Here is a 22561-nt window from a genome sequence, read left to right on the forward strand (position 1 = left end):
ACTTAACCCAACGGTTGTAGAACCTACAAAAATTTGATAATAAGACCCGTTGTTAGTTGGTTCATAGGTTTCTGGTGCTGAATTTGGTATGGGGGATTACGGTCCGATCTCCCGCAACTACAATTGGGTAAGCAAATGGTTTTAACACTTAGGTACCAGAACCCCAGCAAAAAGGATCAGAGTCACTAACCGGTAGCCTTACTATGAGTGTGTAGAGATAGCGGGCTTAATGTGATTGCGTCAGAATAAAAAAGGGCAAAAATAAGGATGAGTAAGTTAGGCTTTAGCATAATAACATGATTCAAAATAGTTTGTGTGTTCAGGAGGCTTATGTCTGCACAATTGTGGATTAGTGTTCCTTAGATATCCTTAGTGTGCAAGATTTGTACCTATCGATGCAATCTTAACCGAAGAAGAGTTTGTAGCCTGGAATGAGTAACTGATGTTGTGTGTTTCTCTATTTTGAATTGTTAATTTTGCTCGAAGTGCAAAAGCTCAAGTGTGGGGGAATTTGATCAGTGCATTTTGATGCACATTTCGCTATGTTTATACTTATGCATTTCCATACTTTACCTTGGTTATTTTTCTATTTTAATGTGTTTTTATAAATCAGTTTATTTTTGCACTTATTTAATTTTCACACTTTATGGGGTTATAACCCGAAATCCTTTTTCTTCATGTTTTTGACCCAGTTGGGTTATAACCCGAATTCCTTGTTTCTTCCCTATAGTCAGGTCTGGTCGCTACTGTTCATTCACGTTTTTAATATTCACTATTCACGAAATAATTTTGAAGCTTGTACGGTCGTGTATTGGAGAACTAATTCGAAGGTGAAATCTGTCGGAGTCGAATTCCAAATAATTTGAGGTTTTTTATCAATTTCAATTAAATTGCTCATTCCTTTCAATATTATGCTCTATGTCTTGTTTTCTTAATTCAAGTTCCATATGATAATTTTTGATTTGATTCGATGATTGTTGTTACTATAATTTATTCACGTTTGCTTAATCCGCGCAATTGTGTTTGCTTAATTCCCAATACTTCAATCCGTTTACTTAATTAGGAATTTACATCTTGTAGTATGAATTGCGCTTGTTGACTCATTACTATAATCGAATAGGAATTGAAATCATTCGGGGAATTGAAATTATACTGACCAATGATAAGTTGGACATCAAATCGGCAGATTAACCTGTTTTAATCACTTATTCAATAAACACTTTTTATTTGCTCTTTTATGATTCGATTCTAAAACAAACCCCCATTATCATTTTTACTGTTAGTTAATAAAATCAAGAATCCTTGCGATACGACTCGAGCCATTGTCGGTGTACTACGCTTTTTAAAGTTACTCGTTTTGATCCGTGCGCGACAGCGGATCAAAACTATAAAAGTAATTGTGAATTTTAAATACCAAAATTCAAACCCCCCCCCTTTTGTGCTTGAAGTCACTTGTCTATCATGGCCCTCTACTTGTAAACCGATGCATGTTATGCCACTTGATTGTGCTTTAATCTATTCAGGTTTTCAGCAATTGTACCTAAAATAAAACTAGAAAATCATATCAAAATCGAATTGTTGTAGAAAAACAGGAAAAAATAATCCAAAAAAATTCGATGATACATCTCTGAACATAGGAAGGAAAAATTCGAAGATGCATTTCTGTAAAAAGTCACGATGGAAGAAAAAGCAGAAAACCCCTATGATGCTCTAAACACCAACAAATGAGAATGCACGTTTATACAATCTACCTATATTGAATTTAACTACAACCTAATACATCTTAAACAACTTGTTTTACCTAACACATGCATCACAAATAAAAAAGGTAATGAAAAACTTATCGATTAAGAGTTGTTGCGTGAAAGCTTTAATGGAGTGAATGTAATGTTCTAGGGTTGATTGCAATGAGGTAGAAGTAGTGTTGAAGCTTTAAAATGGCCTAGTAGATTCCTGCTCACGAGCTATTTGAAATGTTTTTGGAAGTCTAGAAAATGAAGGAATGAGGAAGGTTCTGGCGTGAGATATATGAATTAAAATCCGTTCGGAGATACATCTCCATAAAAATCACTGAGCGTAAAACACTGAGTTTTGACATAAGCGTTCAGAGATGCACCTCCGAATTCACCCTAATATGGATATGAAAATGCATCTTCGGGCACATTTTTAGAAAAAATGGGGGTGACTAACTCACAAAAGAGTTTAACATGTGTAATATGGGTGTGCCTTAAGATTCATCTTCAGAATCTAGGGGTATTTGCTACTTTTCACTATGGTGAACTAGCATCCAATGGGCTCGACCATGAACTATTGAAATAAGGGAGAAACTGCATATTTATATTATTAATTGAAATATGTAAACCCATGAGCTCATATTTACCATTTAAACTTTTTAATTTAAATTTTTAATAATATTTATAGATTAAAATCAAATAATTTAAGATTCACTAGCTAATATATTATTTAAATATTTATAAATATTTTTTTAATTTTAATGTTGTTTATAATTTTAACAGAATACGACTCAATTTTTTTTATAATTTTTTATTAAGATCAATTTTAAAAATTAGAATATAACCTCTATATTTTTTTAGATGGCCTTGTATATAGAGTTATTAAAACCCTAATACTTTAATTTTGGATTACTTAAAAATAAATCTAATAATATCTATATTTAATTAAACTCTTTTAATAAAATAAAATTAAGTCATAGTTAATTTAGTTATCCGTCAATTCTCACTTATTTTCTCTGTTGTGTTGCTCTATATATGGTTGAATGCGATCTTGATTAGCTTGGCGAGGTGATTGCTTTTGCTTCACTAGCGAGCTCTCAGCCCCTTTACTTAATACTTTGGGATTTATTTGACAATTTCACTTGTTATTAAGAATAACATAGTTAAAAATTTCACACAAGTGTTTCACAATCTTTTTATGATAAATTAGGGTTGTTTCACATGACTACTTGTGATTTAAGTTAACAAGTACTTATGTAAAATAAGTAAATTTTGAACTTATCATCTCTTCTCAACTTATCTTTTTGTTTGTCCTCCAAAAATATATAAGTCTTTTGGAAAATGGTTCTTAGTATGTATATGTCATATGAGATTTGATGACTTAATTAAAAAAACTCCAGAGCCTTATGCAATGGTGGATCTTTTAGTAGCCTTATGCAACATTCATAATCACTATACAAATTTCAGAACCCACTATTGTAAACCACACAGGTGTGTTTGGACACCGTATCTTCACGCAAACCCTTCAAGTTTTGGGGAGAATATAAAGTGTCCAAATTCACACTAGTGAGGTAGCCTCCATGGAAAAATTACATAAGAAGGTTTGAATTTTTTCGGTTCAAAAAGGTTTTTTCTTTACCCACCTCCCTATGGGGGTCACCCCCAGCGAAAACCCCAGTTTACCCCTGCTTCGGAAATGAACTTCCAAAGTATTTTTTTTTAAAAAATTTCTCAGACTTCGGAAGTTCATCTCCAAAAACACCAAATGGGGGGTGTTTTCGGAGATGAAGTTCCGAAAACACCTTTTTTCAGATTTTGGGGGGTTTCGGAAATGAACTTCCGAATTATGCAGAAACTGTGTTTTTTTTATGATTTTGGAAACAGCCTCGTATTTTTGATTAAAGAAAGACAGCAAATAAAATAAGCGATATATAAACAGAAAATACTAATATACTAATATGATAAGAATAGTGATATATACAAACCGATCCGATCCAAATCCAAATAATAATAGTTTACGAAAGATACAATCCGAAAACAAAAAAAAAATAAACCCGACCACTACTGGGTATGCCTAACCCTCTCACCCTGGCCCTCCTCTGCCGCCTGTATGCCGCCGCACGGCCCGCATCAGTGACGATCATCTCCATCACGGCGACTGCCTTTGGACCGCCCTGATGAACGACACCTCGATCCAACGCGTCCCGCCCAAGCATCTCTATCCGCTGGCAGATCGGCAGGAGATCAATGGCGTGGTCATCCTCGGCCTGCTGGTTCTCCAGGATCTCCTTGTGTGCTAGCCTAGGAGCGTCGGGAGCGTCGGGTGTCAGCAGAGGATGTGACACCCGATAGAACCATGTGACGTACCCCTCCACACTGTGCCAGTCCTAGGTGACCCGCATGCGACGATACTCCTCCGGTACCACATGATGCTCCCAATCCTCAAACATGGCAGTGAGCTGCACTCTGGTCACTGTGTCGGGAGCAGCCTCAAAGGGTCACCTGGGTATCATCTGCACAAGTTCGAACTGCCGCATGCACCGCTCAGGGAGATACCGGACCATGATGGTAGTCCCGCATGCCAACCAGCCAGAATATAGAGATATGCCGTCAAAGGGGAAAATCTGAGTGTATTCGCTGAACGGCCTCCAGGTGACGTCATCGTGCATCGTGCGGTCCAAGTACCCACGTATGGTCCCACCGCATTGTTCCCCCTCTGGAGAACGTATCTGGCGGCCCTGGGCATGGCGTCAACGTACGCAGGATCGATGTGGAAGTCGTGGATGCGGGAGAAGTAGGAGATGATCCAGCTCTGAAACATAAATAAATACGAAACATAAGTAAATACGAAACACAAATACAAAACATAAATAAATACAGAACAATTAAAATGAAACGTACCGTGAGTAGTATGCAGGATCCGGTCAACTGCCTCGTCCTCCAGTTGAAGGCCTCATTCAACTTCTGGCATAGGTATGCCAGAGTAGCTGCCCCCTAGTTCCACTGGTGAACGGTGGTCAAGTCCATGAAGTAGCGGAGGTAGGTCACGTCGACGTACCTCGCACTCTTGTCCACAAAGATCGCAGCGCCTACCACATGCATGTACCAGTACCGGAGAGCGCAGCCACAGTGATAATGTGTAAATAGCTCGTCACCCGCATCCTCAGCCTCGGCCGCCGCCACCAGGTGGTGCTCGAAGTAGCGGCTCAGTATGGTGAACCGGATATGAGGCCCAGATGTCGTGGCGCACTCAAAGTCAGCAACTTCGGGCTCCATACCCAAATAGAGCGCCATCCACTCAGTGGCTTCGACCCTCTGGATCCGGGAGTGGGTCAACAGTGGCCCCCTGATCGGCAGGTGGAGAAGACACTGCACATCATGCAAGGTGATCGTCATCTCCCCAACCGGCAAGTGGAAAGAAGACGTCTCCTTGTGTCACCGCTCCATAAAAGCCCCCTGCATGCCGTGGCTGATGGTGGTGTACCCCGTCATGCAGAGCCCACTGAGCCCTGAACCTCTCACAGCGTCGTTAAACCACTCGGCAGTCGGTTTAAACAGACTGAAAATCTTTCGGGCATGGTTCACCATTTTCAACGGCTCTCTCTCCTGTTACAAAAAAAAATAAAAAAGTATGTTAAATAGACGGTTAATAAAATATTGAATAAACGTCTAAATTATAAACGGTTAAATAATGTAGTCGGGCAAATTATAAAAAATACCTCTCCCTCCCAGATCCGCCGAGCGACATGATCGCGGTAGGATATCAGCACTGAAGTGCCACTGGGCCCTCCCAGAAAGCCCTCCTCCTGCTCATCCTCCTCCCCGAGTGGAGGGTCAACATCCGGTACATCCTCCGCCTCGTGGTATGATACTGCCACCTCCGGTACCTCCTCCTCCTCCTCTTGCTGGCGGGAAGAAGATACCCGAGCCAGACGACTCCTCGATCCAGATGTAGAGGTACCCTCGTCCATCTCCACGGGAACTCGCACACGTCGTCCCCGGCCCTGCCCCCGTCCCCGTGTCGACGCTAGATGCGCCGCCCGCTCGCGTCTAGCCGACGCAGTCTGGGTCTCTCTACCCTGTCTGATGCGTGCTAGGTTGTCTGACATGTTCCTAAAAACAATTGAAATCGATTAATATGCGAGACAACATAAAGAACTAAAAAAAATTACACTTCTGGTACAATTTGGAAGTTCATTTCCGAAACTGGGAATGGAGGTGTTTTCGAAAATGAACTTCCGAAACACCCCTGCGAAGAACTTCTCTGCAACCTCCAATGGCAGACCCCAAAATCCTAAAACATAACTAATTTTATTCATTCTAAACAACCTAAATATTAGTTTAGAGTTTGACTAATGGATCCAAACAACCTAAACAACTCTAATAGAGATATAATAATGGATCTAAAAATTGAAAAAAATGCACTAAACTTACCACTAATAGAGTTTGGGATGATTTAGATTGAGATTGGAAGAAGATGTTGGCAATCTCTGATACTTCACACTTGCTTTTTCCAGAAATTTTGAAGAGAGGTTGAGTTTAGAATAGGATTAGGGTTAAATGAATGGGGGAGGGGGCTGTTTTGCTTAATCTGCAAAACGCCCAGTATTTCAGAAATGAACTTCCGAAATGCTGTTTTCGGAAATGAACTTCCGAAATAAGACAATTTTTTCAAAAAAAAAGGCGCTTTCGGAGATGCATCTCCGAAAACACCTTTTTCTTGCATTTCGGAGATGCATTTCCGAAGTCAGGGGTAGTTTGGGTTTTTCACCAGAGGTGGACTAGAAGGTTGGGAGGTCTATAAAGAAATTTTCGTTCAAAAATTCTATGAGAGAGTTTGTAGTTTTTTCATTATAAAAATTGTAGGTTAAGTAATTAAATATTGTGCTAAAGGAGTTGTGGATCTAGGCATGAAGTGTTGATCCATAATAAATTTTGATTTGAATATTTTTGTTATTTCTTCTTCTTTTTATGGACGTATTTTCTCCCGTGTAGGGAATTTATTTTATAGTTTTCCCAATAATTGAGTTCAAAGTTGAGGACCTTATCAAAAGAATATGGGAAGAAGTTTAGTGTTATGTGTCATGCATTTAGGTGAGATTAGTTTAATATTATTTTTTGAAAATACATTTTATTCTAACATTGAAGTTGAATGTTCTTTTATTTGATTGAGGATGACCTTTCCTTATGTCTATGCACAAGTCCAAACCTCTTGTTGGATTCGCAAAGCCTAACATTGAATACATAAAAGTTAAAAAGTACTTCTACTTCAAATGTGGTTAATTTGGAGAACATTCTTTTTACTCGTTGAAGATGAAGTTGGAAACAAACTGAAGAAATATGAGATTTTCTATGAAGGGAGGACAAATTGTGTTAAAGCGAGTGTTCATCCAAGTTCTACATCAAATAAGCAAACGTCTCGAAGATTAAGAGGAAGGTAGTTGATAACCATAATAAAGTGGATATAGGACAAAGGAGAACAAGGTATGTGCACCAAAACAAAGGAAAAGGAACAAATGAAGGGGTTGTTTCGTCTGGTCCATCATCGGGGCTTGGCGGATATGGAACTTTGAAGAGTTTCGCGGATGTGCTAACAGGTAAAAGTTCAGAAGCAATATTTGAAACGAAAGAGGCATGTTAATCCTTCATATATAATTCGTCTGAGGATGAAAAGAAGGAGATGGATGGAAAGGCTATGGTGGGTGTCGTCTCAGTTCTTGGGCTAGCGTATGGGATCGGTAGAAGTTTGACTGAAGAAGGCATTTTCTCTGTGAAAGCAACACCGTTATGGCCTAATCTGTGTTTGTTGGAGAATATGGAGGAGGGAATTCTTAATACTCTTCTCGAAGAAGGAGGAGATTGGAAAAAACGGTGGTTCAAGGAGGTGAGACCATGGAAGGAGACGGACGTGGAATGCGTGAGGGTTGCGTGGATTTTAGTTTATGGAATCCCTTGTCACGTTAGAAATGAAAAATTCCTGCAAGGCATTCTTTCTGATATCGGAACTGTCGCAAGCTTTGACATCCTTGAGAAAAATATCGAAAGATATGACGTGCTCAACGTGATGGTGTTCACTAAATCTCTTGAATCAATCAGGAGCAAGGTTTCGGTTTGTTTGGACATGACACGGTTAAATCTGATGGTTGTTGAAGATGTTATGATCAGGGACGTATACAAAGGCAGATGCATAGATGAAGATTCAGTGTCTAGTGTGTTTGGAGAGAGCATGTCTTTGTCGGAGAAAAATAACAAGGAAGACGATATTTTAAGAGAGAAGGGTTTTTCTCGCGAAAAGTCATTCCTAGGGCTCGAGGAAAGAGATTTGTCTAATCCTTCCAGGAAAAGTGGAGGGGATAGAGGTGTCAAAGAGGTGGAGGAGGATCTTTTGGAGGAAACAGAAGGCATAAATTGTGTTACTTTAATTTCGGAAAAGGTTGTTCTACAAAAGGAGAGGGTCAACACTTCTGATAGTATTTCAATCAACAATTCTAGTAACGTAGCCTGCACTATAGAGTCAGCTACGAGAAACATTTTGGCCAACAAGGTGGAAAATAGCTAGGGCCCAGATGGCATTTTCATTAATAACAATATGGCACAAGGGAAATTTCATCAAAATGGATAAGAACTAGGTAATGGGCCTGGGTATTCTTTAGAGAAAGTTATTGGGCCAGGAAATAGTGATAACCCAGAAAGAAGTTCCCAAATTGATCTAGACGGTAACTTTCACGACCACGCCCAGAGTAAGGAGAATGACTTACTGGAAAACAAAGAGAGCTATAACGGATTCTAGTTTGATGAATAGTGTGCGAGGGTGAAAAATTCTAAGAAGGTAAGGAAGATAATGAGAGACATCATCGACCTCGGAGCTAAGGTGGAAGACTTCATTTATCCGGTTGAAAATTGTCTTTCTCCTACACAGGAAAATTATCTCCCTCTATCAGGTTCTTTTCCTCTTTTTGTTAAGAAAATTTTTCTGTCTGCTGGTGTACCTATGTCGTGTGAGTCCCTCACACATTCTGACATTAGAAATTGTAACACTAGGCTGGAAAATGGAGTACTGGGTATAGCTTCAGAGGGGTTATGGAAATCCATGAATAGGTTGGGTATTGCGGTTAGTTCAAAGGAGTTTGATCCGATCGCTAAAATTGGGAGCTAGAGAAACGTGATCGCAGGGGGAGAGGAGCTCAAAGGTGATCAACAAAGATTATCAATGATAATTTTATCCTTAAACATTAGAGGAGAGGGTAGTAGAATTAAGAGAAAGAGGATCGGCTTTCACATTCAAAGAGGGGATGCAGATGTTTGTTACTTACAGAAGACTAAACTTAGAGGCTTGAAGGAGGATATAGTCAAGGAAATGTGGGGCGATGAGAAGGTTGAGTTTTCTTATATGGATGCAGTAGGGGCCTCAGGAGGTATCCTGATCATGTGGAAAAGGAACTTTCTCAATTTGGTGTATAGTTTTAGAGGAGAAGGATTCCTAGGTCTGTGTGTGGAGAAGGATAGAAAATTGATCTATTTAGTCAATGTATACGCCTCTTGCGATAACACAATTAGAAAAAGAACTTGGAAGAAGATCATAGAGTGCAAACGGAATTTTCAAAAAGGCTCTTGGTGCATTGTAGGGGACTTTAATTTCGTTTCCTCGCAAGAGGAAAGGGTGGGTGTATCCATCATATGTTACAAGAAGGAGATTGGCCAATTCAAATAATTCATAGAAGAGTTGAACTTGGTGGATCTTCTTATCATAGGTGGAAAATTCACTTGGTTCAATAGCAGTGGTAAATCAATGAGTAGGATCGACAGGTTTTTACTATCGGAGAGTTTTATTGAAGATTGGAAAAATAGCGGGGCAATCTATCAGTGCGAGACATTTCTGATCATGATCCGATTTGGATTAATGACAATAGAAAGGATTAGGGCCCAAAACCTTTAAAGTTTAACAATTCTTGGTTTAAGCACAATGACTTTGCTAAATTTGTGGAGGAGGAATGGCTCAAGATTAATGTGAAAGGGAGGGGAGATTATTGTATAGTAGAAAAACTGAAAGTTTTGAAGGGTAGACTTTCTTGGTGGAACAAAGCCGTCTTTGGGTGGATCGACCTCAACATCTATAACGCCAATGACGAGATGCAATTTTTAGATAACAAGTTTTCTCTTTGTGCAGGTAACATTTCGGAGAAGGTGGTTAGGAAGAGGTTTAAGGCGGCGGAAGTTTTTTGGGACAATCTCAATAAGAAAGAAGGTTTGCTTAGATTAAAATCTAGACAACTTTGGCTTGCCGAAGGAGATTACAACATTCATTACTTCCATAATTATCTAAGAGGTAGAAAGGGTAAGAATTCTTTGTGTTCATTAGAGACCAATGGAGGGAGATTGGAGGAGGTCCTTGAAATTAAAGAGGTTATTTTAAAACCCTTCAACGATTTCTTTAAAGAGGATGAGTTGTGTAGACCGGATTGTAAGGAGCTTAACTTGAAATCTTTATCATCATTCGAGACTTTGGAGCTTGAGAGTCCGTTTTCAGAAGGGGAGGTGAGGGAGTCTATTTGGGCTTGTGATGGGAACAAGAGTCCCAGCCCGGACGAGGACTCGTTAGAGTTCTTTAAAAGATTTTGGTTTCTTCTTAAAGACGATTTAATGAGGTTTTGCTCCGATTTCTATAACAAAGCAAAGTTTATGAAATCCATCACATCCTCTTTTATCGCTTTGATTCCCAAAAATAAGAATCCGCAAGATTTTACCGAGTATAAGCCCATTTGCTTGGTGATAAGTCTTTACAAAATCATCTCTAAGATGCTGGCTGCAAGAATTAAAAGGGTCATAGGAAATTTAGTATCTCCTAATCAAACCGTGTTCGTTCCGAGAAGAAATATGTTGGATGGCATTTTGTTGGTAAATGAGATTCTTGATTGGGCTAAGAGAAAAAAGAAGAGTTGTCTTCTTCTAAAGGTTGATTTTGAGAAGGCGTATGACTCCATTTCATGGAATTATCTTAGAAACGTGATGAAGAGAATGGGTTTTGGTGCGAAGTGGATGGACTAGATGGAAGCTTGCATTTTTACGAGTCATATGTCCATCCTCGTGAATGGGAGCGCCACTAGAGACTTCAAGGTCCAAAAGGGTTTGCGCCAAGGAGATTGGTTGTCACCGTTTCTCTTTGTTTTAGCTATGGAAGGTCTAACTTCTTTAGTTAGAAAATCAGTTGAATTGGGTGACTTTAACCCATTCAAGTATGGTGTAGTGGAGGGTGTGGATATCTAACAATTCGCGGACGACACGGTGATGCTTGGAGTATGAAAGTGATATTGAGAGGGTTCGAACTAATCTCGGGTTTGAAAATCAATTTTTCCAAAAGTAATGTTTTAGGTGTCAACATAGGAGATTGGCTTATGAGTTCGGCTGCTACTTTTCTTGCTTGTAAGAAAGGTAACATTCCGTTTTCCTTCCTTGGTATAGTGGTGGGAGAGAACCCTAGAAGGAAGAAGGTGTGGAAGAAGGTGATTGATAACATTAAGAATATATTATCATCATGGAAGGGTAGAAATATTTCTATTGGTGGTAGGGTGATGCTTATCAATGTGGTTCTTAATGCTATTCCTTTCTTCACATTTTCGTTTTATAAAGCTCCGACCAAAGTGTTAAAAGAAATCAAAGGGCTTCAAAGCAATTTTTTGTGGAGTGGGAACGTAAACAAAAGGAGTATTCATTGGGTGAAGTGGGATACGATTTGCAAGCCAAAGGAGAAGGGGGGTTTGGGAGTTAGAGATTTTGGTGAGTTTAATAAAGTGCTTCTTCTAAAGTGGAAATGGAGGTTTCTTAAGGAGGATAAAGCCATATGGAGTAGTTTTATGGGGCTTAGATATCACAACATAAAATTAAAAGTGATACAACCTAGTAGGGAAGCTCTTAACTCCGATGAATCTATTTGGTGGGGAGACGTTATTTCAAATGATGTAAAGGCGGATACAAGTGAGGACGGATTCAATAGTTGTGTTCAATGTAGAGTCAAGAAAAGGAACAACACTTTATTTTGGCATAGCATTTGGTTGGGAGAATGGTATTTTCACTTGGCAACCGGCGCTGCTGTTCGATTATGTTACTAACTTGGTTCCTGATACTGTTGTTGGTTTTGTTTTGGTTCAGTGGCAGCATTTGCAGGAGCTGTTACATATAATAATTCTGGATCGGGCTGATGAAGATGTTTTCGTGTGGCGGAAGCAAAATGATGGAGAACTATCGGTTGCGAGTATCTTGAATTTGATATCCGAATTGAAGGAGACAGCGCGGCAGCCACATATAATTAGGAGATTGAACGTCATATGGAAGACGAAGACCCCGCTCAAGATTAGAATTTTCGTGTGGAGGATGTTTATTTCCAAACTTCCTTTGAAGGATATGTTGTCACGAAGAGGTATGCTTAATAATTCCTTCAACCAAAACTGTGTTCTATGTGATTGTCAAGAGGAGTCCATGAACCATTTATTCTTCATGTGTCAAACATCGAAAGCGATATGGAATAAGATCTATTTATGGTTGGGAGATCGAGTAAACTTCTATTTATAGGACTTTAAGTTCTTTGATGTTATTCAAGAGAAGGTAAGGAATGTCTCTACTCGGAAAATCATAAACATTATTTGGCTGGCAACGTTAAGGATTTTATGGCTCATGAGAAACGTCAATATATTTGAGAATGCCTCGTATAGTTTTGAGGTGGTGTGCACTAATGTAATGTTCTTCTCTTGGAGATGGTTAGCTTGTACCAATCACTTGTCTCGGTCATGTTTTTAAGATTGGTACAAGCTACCTTTATCTTGTTTTAAATCTTTGTAGTCTCTTTGTTGTGAGGGTTGCACCCCTAGTGCGATTTATTCAATCAATTGCTTATTAAAAAAATAATGAGAGAAGAAGAAAGAATTAGACATTTATTATAAATATGAAGAGTTGTTTTGAGTTGTCTTTGCCAATATTGTGAAATTCACGAGAGCCTAACACTAGGTTGGATCATAACATTGGACTAAGATCAACCATACGTAAGTTTAGGCACCACATCGTTACCAAAAACTCTAAGACATTTGGTGTACGAACATCTCACTTTCATGTGGGAAAATTTTTAACTTACATGTCGATTTTACAAGGTTGTGTTATGTCAATCCTGTTAGAACAAGATTTGTTCTGATCAATATTCTTAGTTTTGATGATAACAATGTATATGAATTTTGTATGAGATAATGTGGTACTCTAATACTATGCAATTTCCATTTCAGGAATTATATAATGAGTATGCACAAAATCAGCGCAAGAAGCACTGACTCAGAAGGTTCATCATGCAACATCAGAACATGGTCTGGCAAGACATCAGAAGATGGTCAAGCAGAATCAGAACATGGTCTATGGAAGCATCAGAAGGACTTGAGATCAGAAGCAGAAGCACTCCAAGGGGGTGGACTGGAGTAGTTTAGTTAACAATGAACCAGGATAAAAATCATTGTGCAAATTGTCTTTATCTTACAAGTTTTAAAGCTACACTTATTCAACCCCCCCCCCCTTTCTAAGTGTTTTTCTATCCTTCAAATCCAAATTCTGTGATATTAGAGGATATTCGTGCTTCACGCTGAATGGTGCCCTAAGCGTGATAGAGTGTGTTGAAAAGTCTTCCTTCATTTTGGTCAATCCACAACCACTTAATTGAAGCATATGGGTTTCCTTTTTTGCAACCTCGAATATCTTCACTATGTTTGGTGTGAATGTGTGGATTTTGTTCTACATTACTGAGACATATTGTTTGTATAATGTTTATAAAGTTTGGGCAACCCTAACCTTACAAACCGATGTTAAGTTAGGCCTAACTAAAATTCTAAGATGATATCTTAGTCTTTTTAAAATTTGTTGAACCATATCTACTATAAGGTTTCAGCTATGAGACCATATAGATCATTCAAAAAATGTATAGTCAATGATATTTGGGGGAAGGGGTGTGTTAAAAAGTCCAACATTGAATGAAAGATGATTTGAGTATAAGTTCATCAGCAATGGCAATCTTATTTTAGAAATCGATTTTATAAGATTGAGTTAGATCACCCTAAATTCTAAAAGCCTTGGCGGGGTATGGTGGAGCGAGAGTGGTTATGAACATTGAATCGATGTAAAAAAAACTCACATTTAAGGAAAAAAATATGATGATATGTCAAATTTTAGTTAGACGTTCTAGGATTTAATTTTAAGAGAAGCCTACATTTAATTGATTTATCATATTGTATTATGAGTTAATACACAAGTGAGTTCAAACACCACAAATTTTGAGTGAAAATTTGATATCAAAATTCATTATAGCGATTACTCTTAGCTCATAATGTTCATAGCATCGATCTATTATGTACATTTGCATTTGGCATTTAGTAGAACTCATACAATAAATAACAGTCTTAACTCTACCGTATCTTTTCTTAAATTTTGTACACAAACTAGTAACAAACCCGTGCATACGCATGGGTTCTATTCTATTACGCACATTTGGATACATTATTTATTTTAAATAAAATATTAAAAAAGAAAAAATATTTATATAAATAATTGATTATTTCGTTTATAAAAATATTTAGATCAATAATAGATTTTTTCCCGTATACCATTTTTGGCTTAAAAATATTTGATCATAAATACCATTTCTCGCATATAAAAATATTTAGATTAATAATAGATTTTTTTCAGTATACAAACTTCATTTTTGTTTAGGTATCATTTACAAAAATATTTTGATCAATAGTAAATTTCGTATATAAAAATATTTAGATTAGTAGTAGATTTTTTCCCATATACCATTTTTGAATAAAAAATATTTGGATCGTAAATACCATTTTTCATAAATAATAGATTTTTGCCGTATACAAATATTATTTTTGTTTAGATATCATTTACAAAATTATTTGGATAAATACAAAAAATTTCGTATATAAAAATATTTAGATCAATAATAGATCTTTTCCCATATACCATTTTTGGATCAAAAATATTTGATCATAAATATCATTTCTCGTATATAAATTTTTTTAAATCAATAATAGATTTTTTTCTCGTATACAAACTTCATTTTTTGTTTAGGTATCATTTACAAAAAAATTTGGATCAATAATAAATTTTGTATATAAAAATATTTAGATCAATAGTAGATTTTTTTCCCGTATACCATTTTTGAGTAAAAAAATTTAGATCATAAATACCATTTTTCTTAAATAATAGATTTTTTTTTCCGGATACAAATATTATTTTTGTTTGGGTATCATTTACAAAAATATTTGGATCAATATTAAATTTTCGTATATAAAAATATTTAGATCAATAATAGATTTTTTCCCTTATATCATTTTTGGATAAAAAATATTTGATTATAAATACCATTTCTCGTATATAAAAATATTTAGATCAATAATAGGTTTTTTCCCATGTACAAACTTCATTTTTGTTTAGGTATCATTTACAAAAATATTTGGATCAATAGTATATTTCGTATATAAAAATATTTAGATCAATGGTAGATTTTTTCTCCGTATACCATTTTTAAATAAAAATATTTAAATCATAAATACCATTTTTCGCAAATAATAGATTTTTTCTGTATATTAATGTTATTTTTGTTTAGGTATCATTTACGAAAACATTTAGATCATTATTAAATTTTTGTATATAAAAATATTTAGATCAATAATAGATTTTTTGGCCTATGCCATTTTTGATTAAAAAATATTTGGATCATAAATAACATTTTTCGTATATAAAAATATTTAGTTCAATAGTAGATTTTTTTTCTCGTATACGAACTTCATTTTTGTTTAGGTATCGTTTACAAAAATATTTGGATTAATAGTAAATTTCGTACTTTAAAATATTTAGATCAATAGTAGATTTTTCCGTATACCATTTTTTAATAAAAAAAATTTGGATCATTTATACTATTTTTCGTATACAAATATTTTTTTTATGTATTATTTACAAAAATATTTGGTTCAATATTAAATTTTCGAATATAAAAATATTTAGATCAATAATATAGTTTTTGAATAAATTTTTTCCGTATACTATTTTTGAATAAATAATATTTCAATTATAAATATCATTTTTCGTATATAAAAATATATAAATCTATAACAATATATATCTATAATCTATAACAATATATAAAGAGAATACATTAATTTGAGCTGGCCTATTTTTCTTCCGAAACTACCCTTTATTTTTTGCTATATTTATTAGGAAACCACAAATAATAACTACCTAGAGGTTACAAAGTCTAATTTTTTATATATTCATTAGGAGTCCACATACAATAACTAGCTAGAGGTTACAAAGCCTGATGAAACTGCTACCATCTAAATTCATCGATAACTACAGCATAATACAAAAAAGAAGTGGGCATTTTCATGGTGGGGTTGTTTTCTTAATGAGACCATAAACACTAACTACTGCTGACAGAATCCTTTCTTCTCTCTTGGTTATGGTAATAAACATCTTTTTAAAACATTCTTTCAAATCCATATTTACATATTCATTAATTTTATTTTATAAACATTGTCATTCTTTATGTGTTCTACTCAACTTAATTTTCAAAAATATGATTCGAAAATGATAATTGATGTTTATTTTTTAAAATAAGATACTATGAATTCTACCAACAGTAGGTGAATATGTTTATTTAAATAACTAATTCATGGAAGTTCTTTCTATAACTGATATATGGGTGTTTCTATCGACAAAGTACTGTTGGTGCAATAGAGCATACTCATAAACATGTTTTGAACACACATAGAAAATGCATGTCTTCTGGCATTTTCTCCCATTATTATGTACTTTCTTAATTTATTATTTTTTCTCCAATTGTTACATACTTTCTGAATCTATTATATTTATTAACTTTTCTCCATGTTCAATATCCTAATATTATGATTTCACCTTTTTATAATTTTGATATTTATTACCGATCACTTTTTCACATTTTCAATAAATTGATACAGCAGGGTATAAAATTATATAAAATTGAGTAGTGGAACTAAAAAAAACATTTTTATCATCCAAGAAATCAAGAATAATTATATATGTTAAAAAAGTATCAATTGTAAATTATAATTATACTTATTAACCAAAGGAATCCATGTGTGGGGAAACATTATCTTCACTCTCTTGATCACCGCATAATACTTTTTATTTGTACCGTTTATACTTTGAATTGGTGAGAGTAGACATAATTTATATTCTTATTATTGACTCGCATTCTTTTATTTTTTCATTTTAATTTTTATGATTCTACATTTTAAGTTTCATGATTTTTAATCATCAGAAAACACAAAGAGGAGGAAGGCAGACTATATGTATAAATATATACTTATAATTGACACTCTTTATAATTTTTTTTCTATTGTTTTTACATTTTTCAGTTCTTTTAATATAATTTGACATTCTTTATTTTTTTTATTTGTTAATGCTCTATATTTATGTTATTATGGGTTTGTGTTGTATTGTATACATGACGTGTCATGCATGGTTGTTTTGAGTGATGTCGAGCCTTCTCAATTTGAACAATTAAATGAAAGAGAAATAGAGGATATCAATTACCATAGTCTTTTTGATAGAGTTGATTACTATTGTTAACAAATCAAGTGTAAATAATTAAATCCTATGCAATTAAAACATGTATAATGCATCACATGCTTCATAAATGTAGATATCCTATAAAAAAAATCGAGTGGGTGAGAGGAGATAGAGAGGGGGACGGAGGGAGGGAGAGAGGGGGAGAATTAAAATAAAAGGAAAAAAAATAAACAAGCAAATATGAAAACACATATGACAATGTTTATTACACAAATAGTGTAAGTTAAAGTCAAAATTAAATGAAAATATCCCTTTATTATGCTTAGGGCGACCTACAATAAAAACCTCATAAAAGACATTTACATATTTATACATTTCAGTGTGTATTTCAAAAAGGACAGACAAATGATAAAAGTGTGTATTTCAAAATTTATTGCTCATATAATTTAAATTGAAATTAAAAACAAATAAAAATTACCTTTTATATTTCGACCCGTGTGTACATTTAAAAAAGCGGATAAACGGGCACGGGAGTTCCCGTTTAGACGCTAGTTAATAATAGATTTTTTTTGGATGAAATAAGTGAGAAAATGATGAAAGAAACAAAAAATAGAGAATGGAGAGAAATTTGGTAAATGTGATCAAATATGAGAGTTGTATTATTTTAATAATAAAATTAAGAATTATGCAAAGACTAAATAACCACAATTTTAATGTAGTGGCAAAAAATCAAATAAATGTACTAGAGACTTTTTTACGATTATTAATTTTCTTATATTATAATATAATTTTGTACACAAAAATAACAAACGCTACTATTCGAGTTCGGAATACAAACTGAATTCTAGATACAAACATCCAAATTCAAAACATAATTTTAATATTTACAAAGTGTTCTTTAACAATATTGTTTTCAGTCATTAAACTCCCTTTTGTCAAATTTAATTTTAGTAAAATTAATAAATATTTATTTGTTTCGATCTAACAATAAATTATTATTCTTAACTAATAATTTTATTATTGGGTGGTTAATTGGTCAGGACACTTGCTTAATCACGAGTCTTAATTAAATTCATTTAGACACACATGAATTAAAGTAAAATAATATTTATTATTTAAATTAAATAATATATATTTTATGTCTGCGCCTAACAGTATCAACATCTATTATTTCTTTTTGGAGTTATGATTAATAATGACTTCTTTTTTTTTCAAACTATCCACATCTTTCACGTGGAGTATAAAGGATAACAAATATCCACAAAAAGCTGATCTTGTCATGAGATTGAAAACCAAAGCAAAAACATTATCCAACTTTGTATGAACCCTAGCACACCTCTCGAGAATTCAAATATAGTATCAAAGATATTTGCCCTGAAAATGTATGGCAAACAACATTCCGATAGTGATTCACCAACCATCTGGACAGGGATTACTATATGGTTAATACTGAGATTTTGCATTAAATTATGTGATGTGGACCTCATGAATTTCAATAATGCCATATGGTGCAGTGTGCACCCTTGCATCATCATCACTTAAAATATAATCTAAATATTGAGACATTTTAAGGAAAAATATTGATGAACATTTGTGAAGAAAATATAGAAATATTATAATGGGTAAGGTGTATGGAGAGAGCTTTTCACAACATGTGCTATTCTAATTTAGAAAAATCCATTATTGTTGTGTCCAATTTTTTAAAGAGAAATATTAATGAATATTTGTTAAGTAAACAAATATAGCAATATTATAATGAGAGGAGTGTATGGGAAGAGAGCACAAAATTTCTATTTTTCTTCTACTAAAATTTAAGTAAATTCTTTAAAAAAAAATTTAATAAATAAGTATATATATTTGTTTAAATTATAATTATTTTTTTGATAACTTATAACTAATATTATTTAGAGTATATAAAATAAAAAAAATAAGATGCGGTAATGGAGAAAATAAATAAATTGAATATTGTTATGTGCATTTAGAAAGTCGATAGAGAAAGGCTCAAGATCGAAGATTAAGATGAAAGGCACACGAAATAGGTGGACCTTCGTTCTTACTATATAGAAGTATGCAATTTCACCCCTCAGCATATAAATCAACGTCTGATCTAATTTGACGGTTGTTCACACAGCTCCCCACATCGTACGACAAAAGTTTAAACCACTCTTAGTATATAAGGGTAAAATGTGCCCTTTTAGGTATTCAAATATATTCTCCCTCACATATTACTTCGGTTTTCTCACTAACTTAAACGTTAGAGTGCTAACATTGCAAGTGTTGGGTTTGATTGAAAATATATATGTTGAAGAAGTCTCACACAGCTTATTTTTGTGAAGGAAGAGGGAGTCCAAAACTATATACAGAATTCAAGTTTTTCTTTTCAAGATGCACCAGTCAAAAGCACTTTAAGCTTGTATTTGACTTTCTTTGTTCTCTTATGCTCTTGTATTATAGTGTTGTGAGATGTAGTTAAATATTTTTTTTGGAGGGTGTGGGTGTACTGGGTGCCTGGGGTATTTGAGGATATATTATGTATTGTAACAATTTCCACATAGTGTTATTCTCTGGTTGTCATTTGACAACGGTCGTGATTTTTTCTCCAGTTTTGGAGTTTCCACGTTAATCTCTTGTGTTGTTATTGTGTTCCTATTTTTTTCTCTATGCTTGTTATTTTCCCAACAACACGTCATCCTCCTCTTCACAGTATTGGACGTATATATCCATTGCAATAAATACAACTTTGCTATCTCACTTTCCATTACGAGTTCCTAACACAACAGTACCGCCATATGTGAGAAACGACTTCTGATTTTCGCTAATTTCCACGAAATACCATTGTTTCTCTATCAAAGATCCTGATCACCTTTCTTCAAGTTCCAACGATTTTCTTTTGTGAAGTTCTAATTTCCTCCTCCAATAGATCTATCATCAGATTCATCAAGCAATTTGACGTCCAAAGTCACTCGATATATCGTTCAACTTCAAGCTACCGATGTAATTGGTGAAGTTACTAGGGCTCAGCCTGTTCCTCCTCATGCTTTAGTAGAAAATGATCTAATCCCGGTGGCATCTCCCTTTGAACCTACACAACAAGATTTCACTTCTCCAAGAGTCGAGCAAGGAACATTCCAGGCCCTTCCGTTCTTTAGATCCAAACAACTACCTCACCAAGGTGAACCTTCGCACCTACCTCTGTTGAAACATATTCTGTTAATGTTTTGAATACTGCAAACTATTTTATTCAAGAAACTCCAAAGTGATTTCATCAATTTATCATCTAAATAATTTATGGTCTGTATCAAACAAAGAGTTAAAATGATGATTCAAGACTGTGCTGACAAAGAACAAAGCTTTAAGAACATATGGATTCTCAGAAGTTCAATGAGTTACTCTTCAGAATTATGGTCCCAGAGTTACTCTTCAGAATTATGGTCCTAGAGTTACTCTTCAGAATTATAGTCCCAGAGTTACTCTTCAGAATTATGGTCCCAGAGTTACTCTCGAGAATTATGGTCCCAGAGTTACTCTCCAGATTTACGGTCCCAGAGTTACTTGTCCCAGAGTTACTCGTCCCAGAAGTACTGTCCCAGAGTTACTCTCCAGAAGTACTAGTCCCAGAGTTACTCGTCCCAGAGTTACTCCTCCATATTTACTCTGCCAAGAATAAGTCTTTGTTGAAATAGTCAAATGTCAGAATTTGCAGCATGTCATAAGTACTCTGAACCAAGACCAAGTCATACTCAAGACCAAGTCCTACAAAGACAAATCTTCCAGCACTTCTCAAAAGAAACTCTCGGCCTTCCTTCACTCTTGGCTTGGCACTATAAATACAAGTCTCATGCTTTGTTCTTAGACACCGAAAATATCCACAAGCATACAAAGAAAGCCAAAGTCTTCATTCACAAAGTATTCATACTCTCTAGATATTATCTTTAGCTCTCACTACCATATAGTGATCAAAATATATTAGAGTTATCATACACATTCTATATTTAAATACTCACTGCCATATGGAGAGTATTTAGGAATTTATTGTAAACCAACTAAGATCACAAAGTATATCATAGATATACAAACCAATCATTTTGTAAGCTATCTGTAAGCTATACCATTCAGAAGTGTAAGCCTGGTGAGGCTAAGAATACATAGAAGAAAAAGCTATTGTAAGAAGTATCAATAAAGGATAATCTCACAGGGTGTGGGGACTGGACTAACCAAGTTGGTGAACCAGGATAAGTTTTCTTGTGTTATTTATTTACAGTCTTTTTCTTATATTATCCACAACTATATTTTATCACACACAATAGCACTAATTACTTGAACTCCTAAAAGTTATTACTAATCACTTTTCTCTTATCAAAGACAATATTTTTAAATACTTATATAAATTTTAAAAGGGACACAATCCAACCCCCCTTTTTGTGTCGTACCTTATTCCATCAACCTCTTCCTCTACCAGTATTGAAGAGAACATTCAATATGCTCCACTAAAAGACAATATTGTATGGGAAGCAATTTGTCGAGGAAATCAGGCCATCATGTCTAATATGGTTCCCGTTGGAACAACTACACTAAATATATAAGTCTAGAAGTCACCGGCTTGCGACCAGTACCAAGCACGAAGCGTTAGTCATACTCCTCCCGAGGTCCACTGCCCTCATCATTCACCTGCATGTCATCCCCGAAGAAAGGAAATATATGATGTAAAAGCTCCGACTCTGTAGAAAAAGAAGAAACTTTTTGTCCATCCACATCCTAGATGATTGGATCTCGATGCCTTTGAATATTTCAAAGCTTCAGAGCTATGACATAATCACAAATCCAGACAAACATCTTAAGCATGCAGACAACTAGTTAGATAGCTAACACACCTAAGTGGTAGGGAAGTATAAGCTTTTTGAATTAACACTTACTGGAGTTGCGACAAATTAGTTTAAAGATCTACCAGATCTACACATAGATTTATGGAAGGGCCTCTGTGACACCTTCGCTTCCCTATTTATTGTTCGAAAGGCATAACCCACGACCATGTTCGTACTCAGCGGGGTTATTAAGCAAAAGAAAGAAACTTTACATGACTACATTGTCTGCTTCATAAAAGTGGAAGCAATAGTGGGAATCACAAATGGCGGGTTGAAATGTTTGATGTTCAAGAAGGGGTTAAGCTCAAGCTACATGTTCTAGGAAAAGTTTTGGCTCAAAGGAGCCTGTAATTTGAGTGATATGCTAAAGGGTTCATCCCTATA

At 35.0% G+C, this 22561-nt stretch overlaps 1 protein-coding gene across 1 annotated transcript; it reads left to right on the plus strand.

Moving 5' to 3' along the window:
- Window positions 1-10778: 10778 nt before the first annotated feature.
- On the plus strand, window positions 10779-11839 carry LOC131637156 (uncharacterized). Its single transcript, XM_058907741.1, has 2 exons — window positions 10779-10983; window positions 11103-11839. Exons 1-2 carry the CDS (start codon window positions 10779-10781, stop codon window positions 11837-11839), a joined length of 942 nt encoding a protein of 313 aa, XP_058763724.1.
- Window positions 11840-22561: the final 10722 nt, after the last annotated feature.

The sequence above is a fragment of the Vicia villosa genome, unplaced genomic scaffold (assembly GCF_029867415.1).
Source record: "Vicia villosa cultivar HV-30 ecotype Madison, WI unplaced genomic scaffold, Vvil1.0 ctg.001932F_1_1, whole genome shotgun sequence".
In the NCBI taxonomy this organism is placed as follows: Eukaryota; Viridiplantae; Streptophyta; class Magnoliopsida; order Fabales; family Fabaceae; genus Vicia; species Vicia villosa.

Coding starts and splice junctions, on each gene's coding strand:
- LOC131637156 (XM_058907741.1), top strand. CDS start 10,779: ATGGAAGCTTGCATTTTTACGAGTCATATGTCCATCCTCGTGAATGGG. Junction 10,984..11,102: donor CAAGTATGGTGTAGTGGAGG/GTGTGGATATCT, acceptor GTAATGTTTTAG/GTGTCAACATAGGAGATTGG.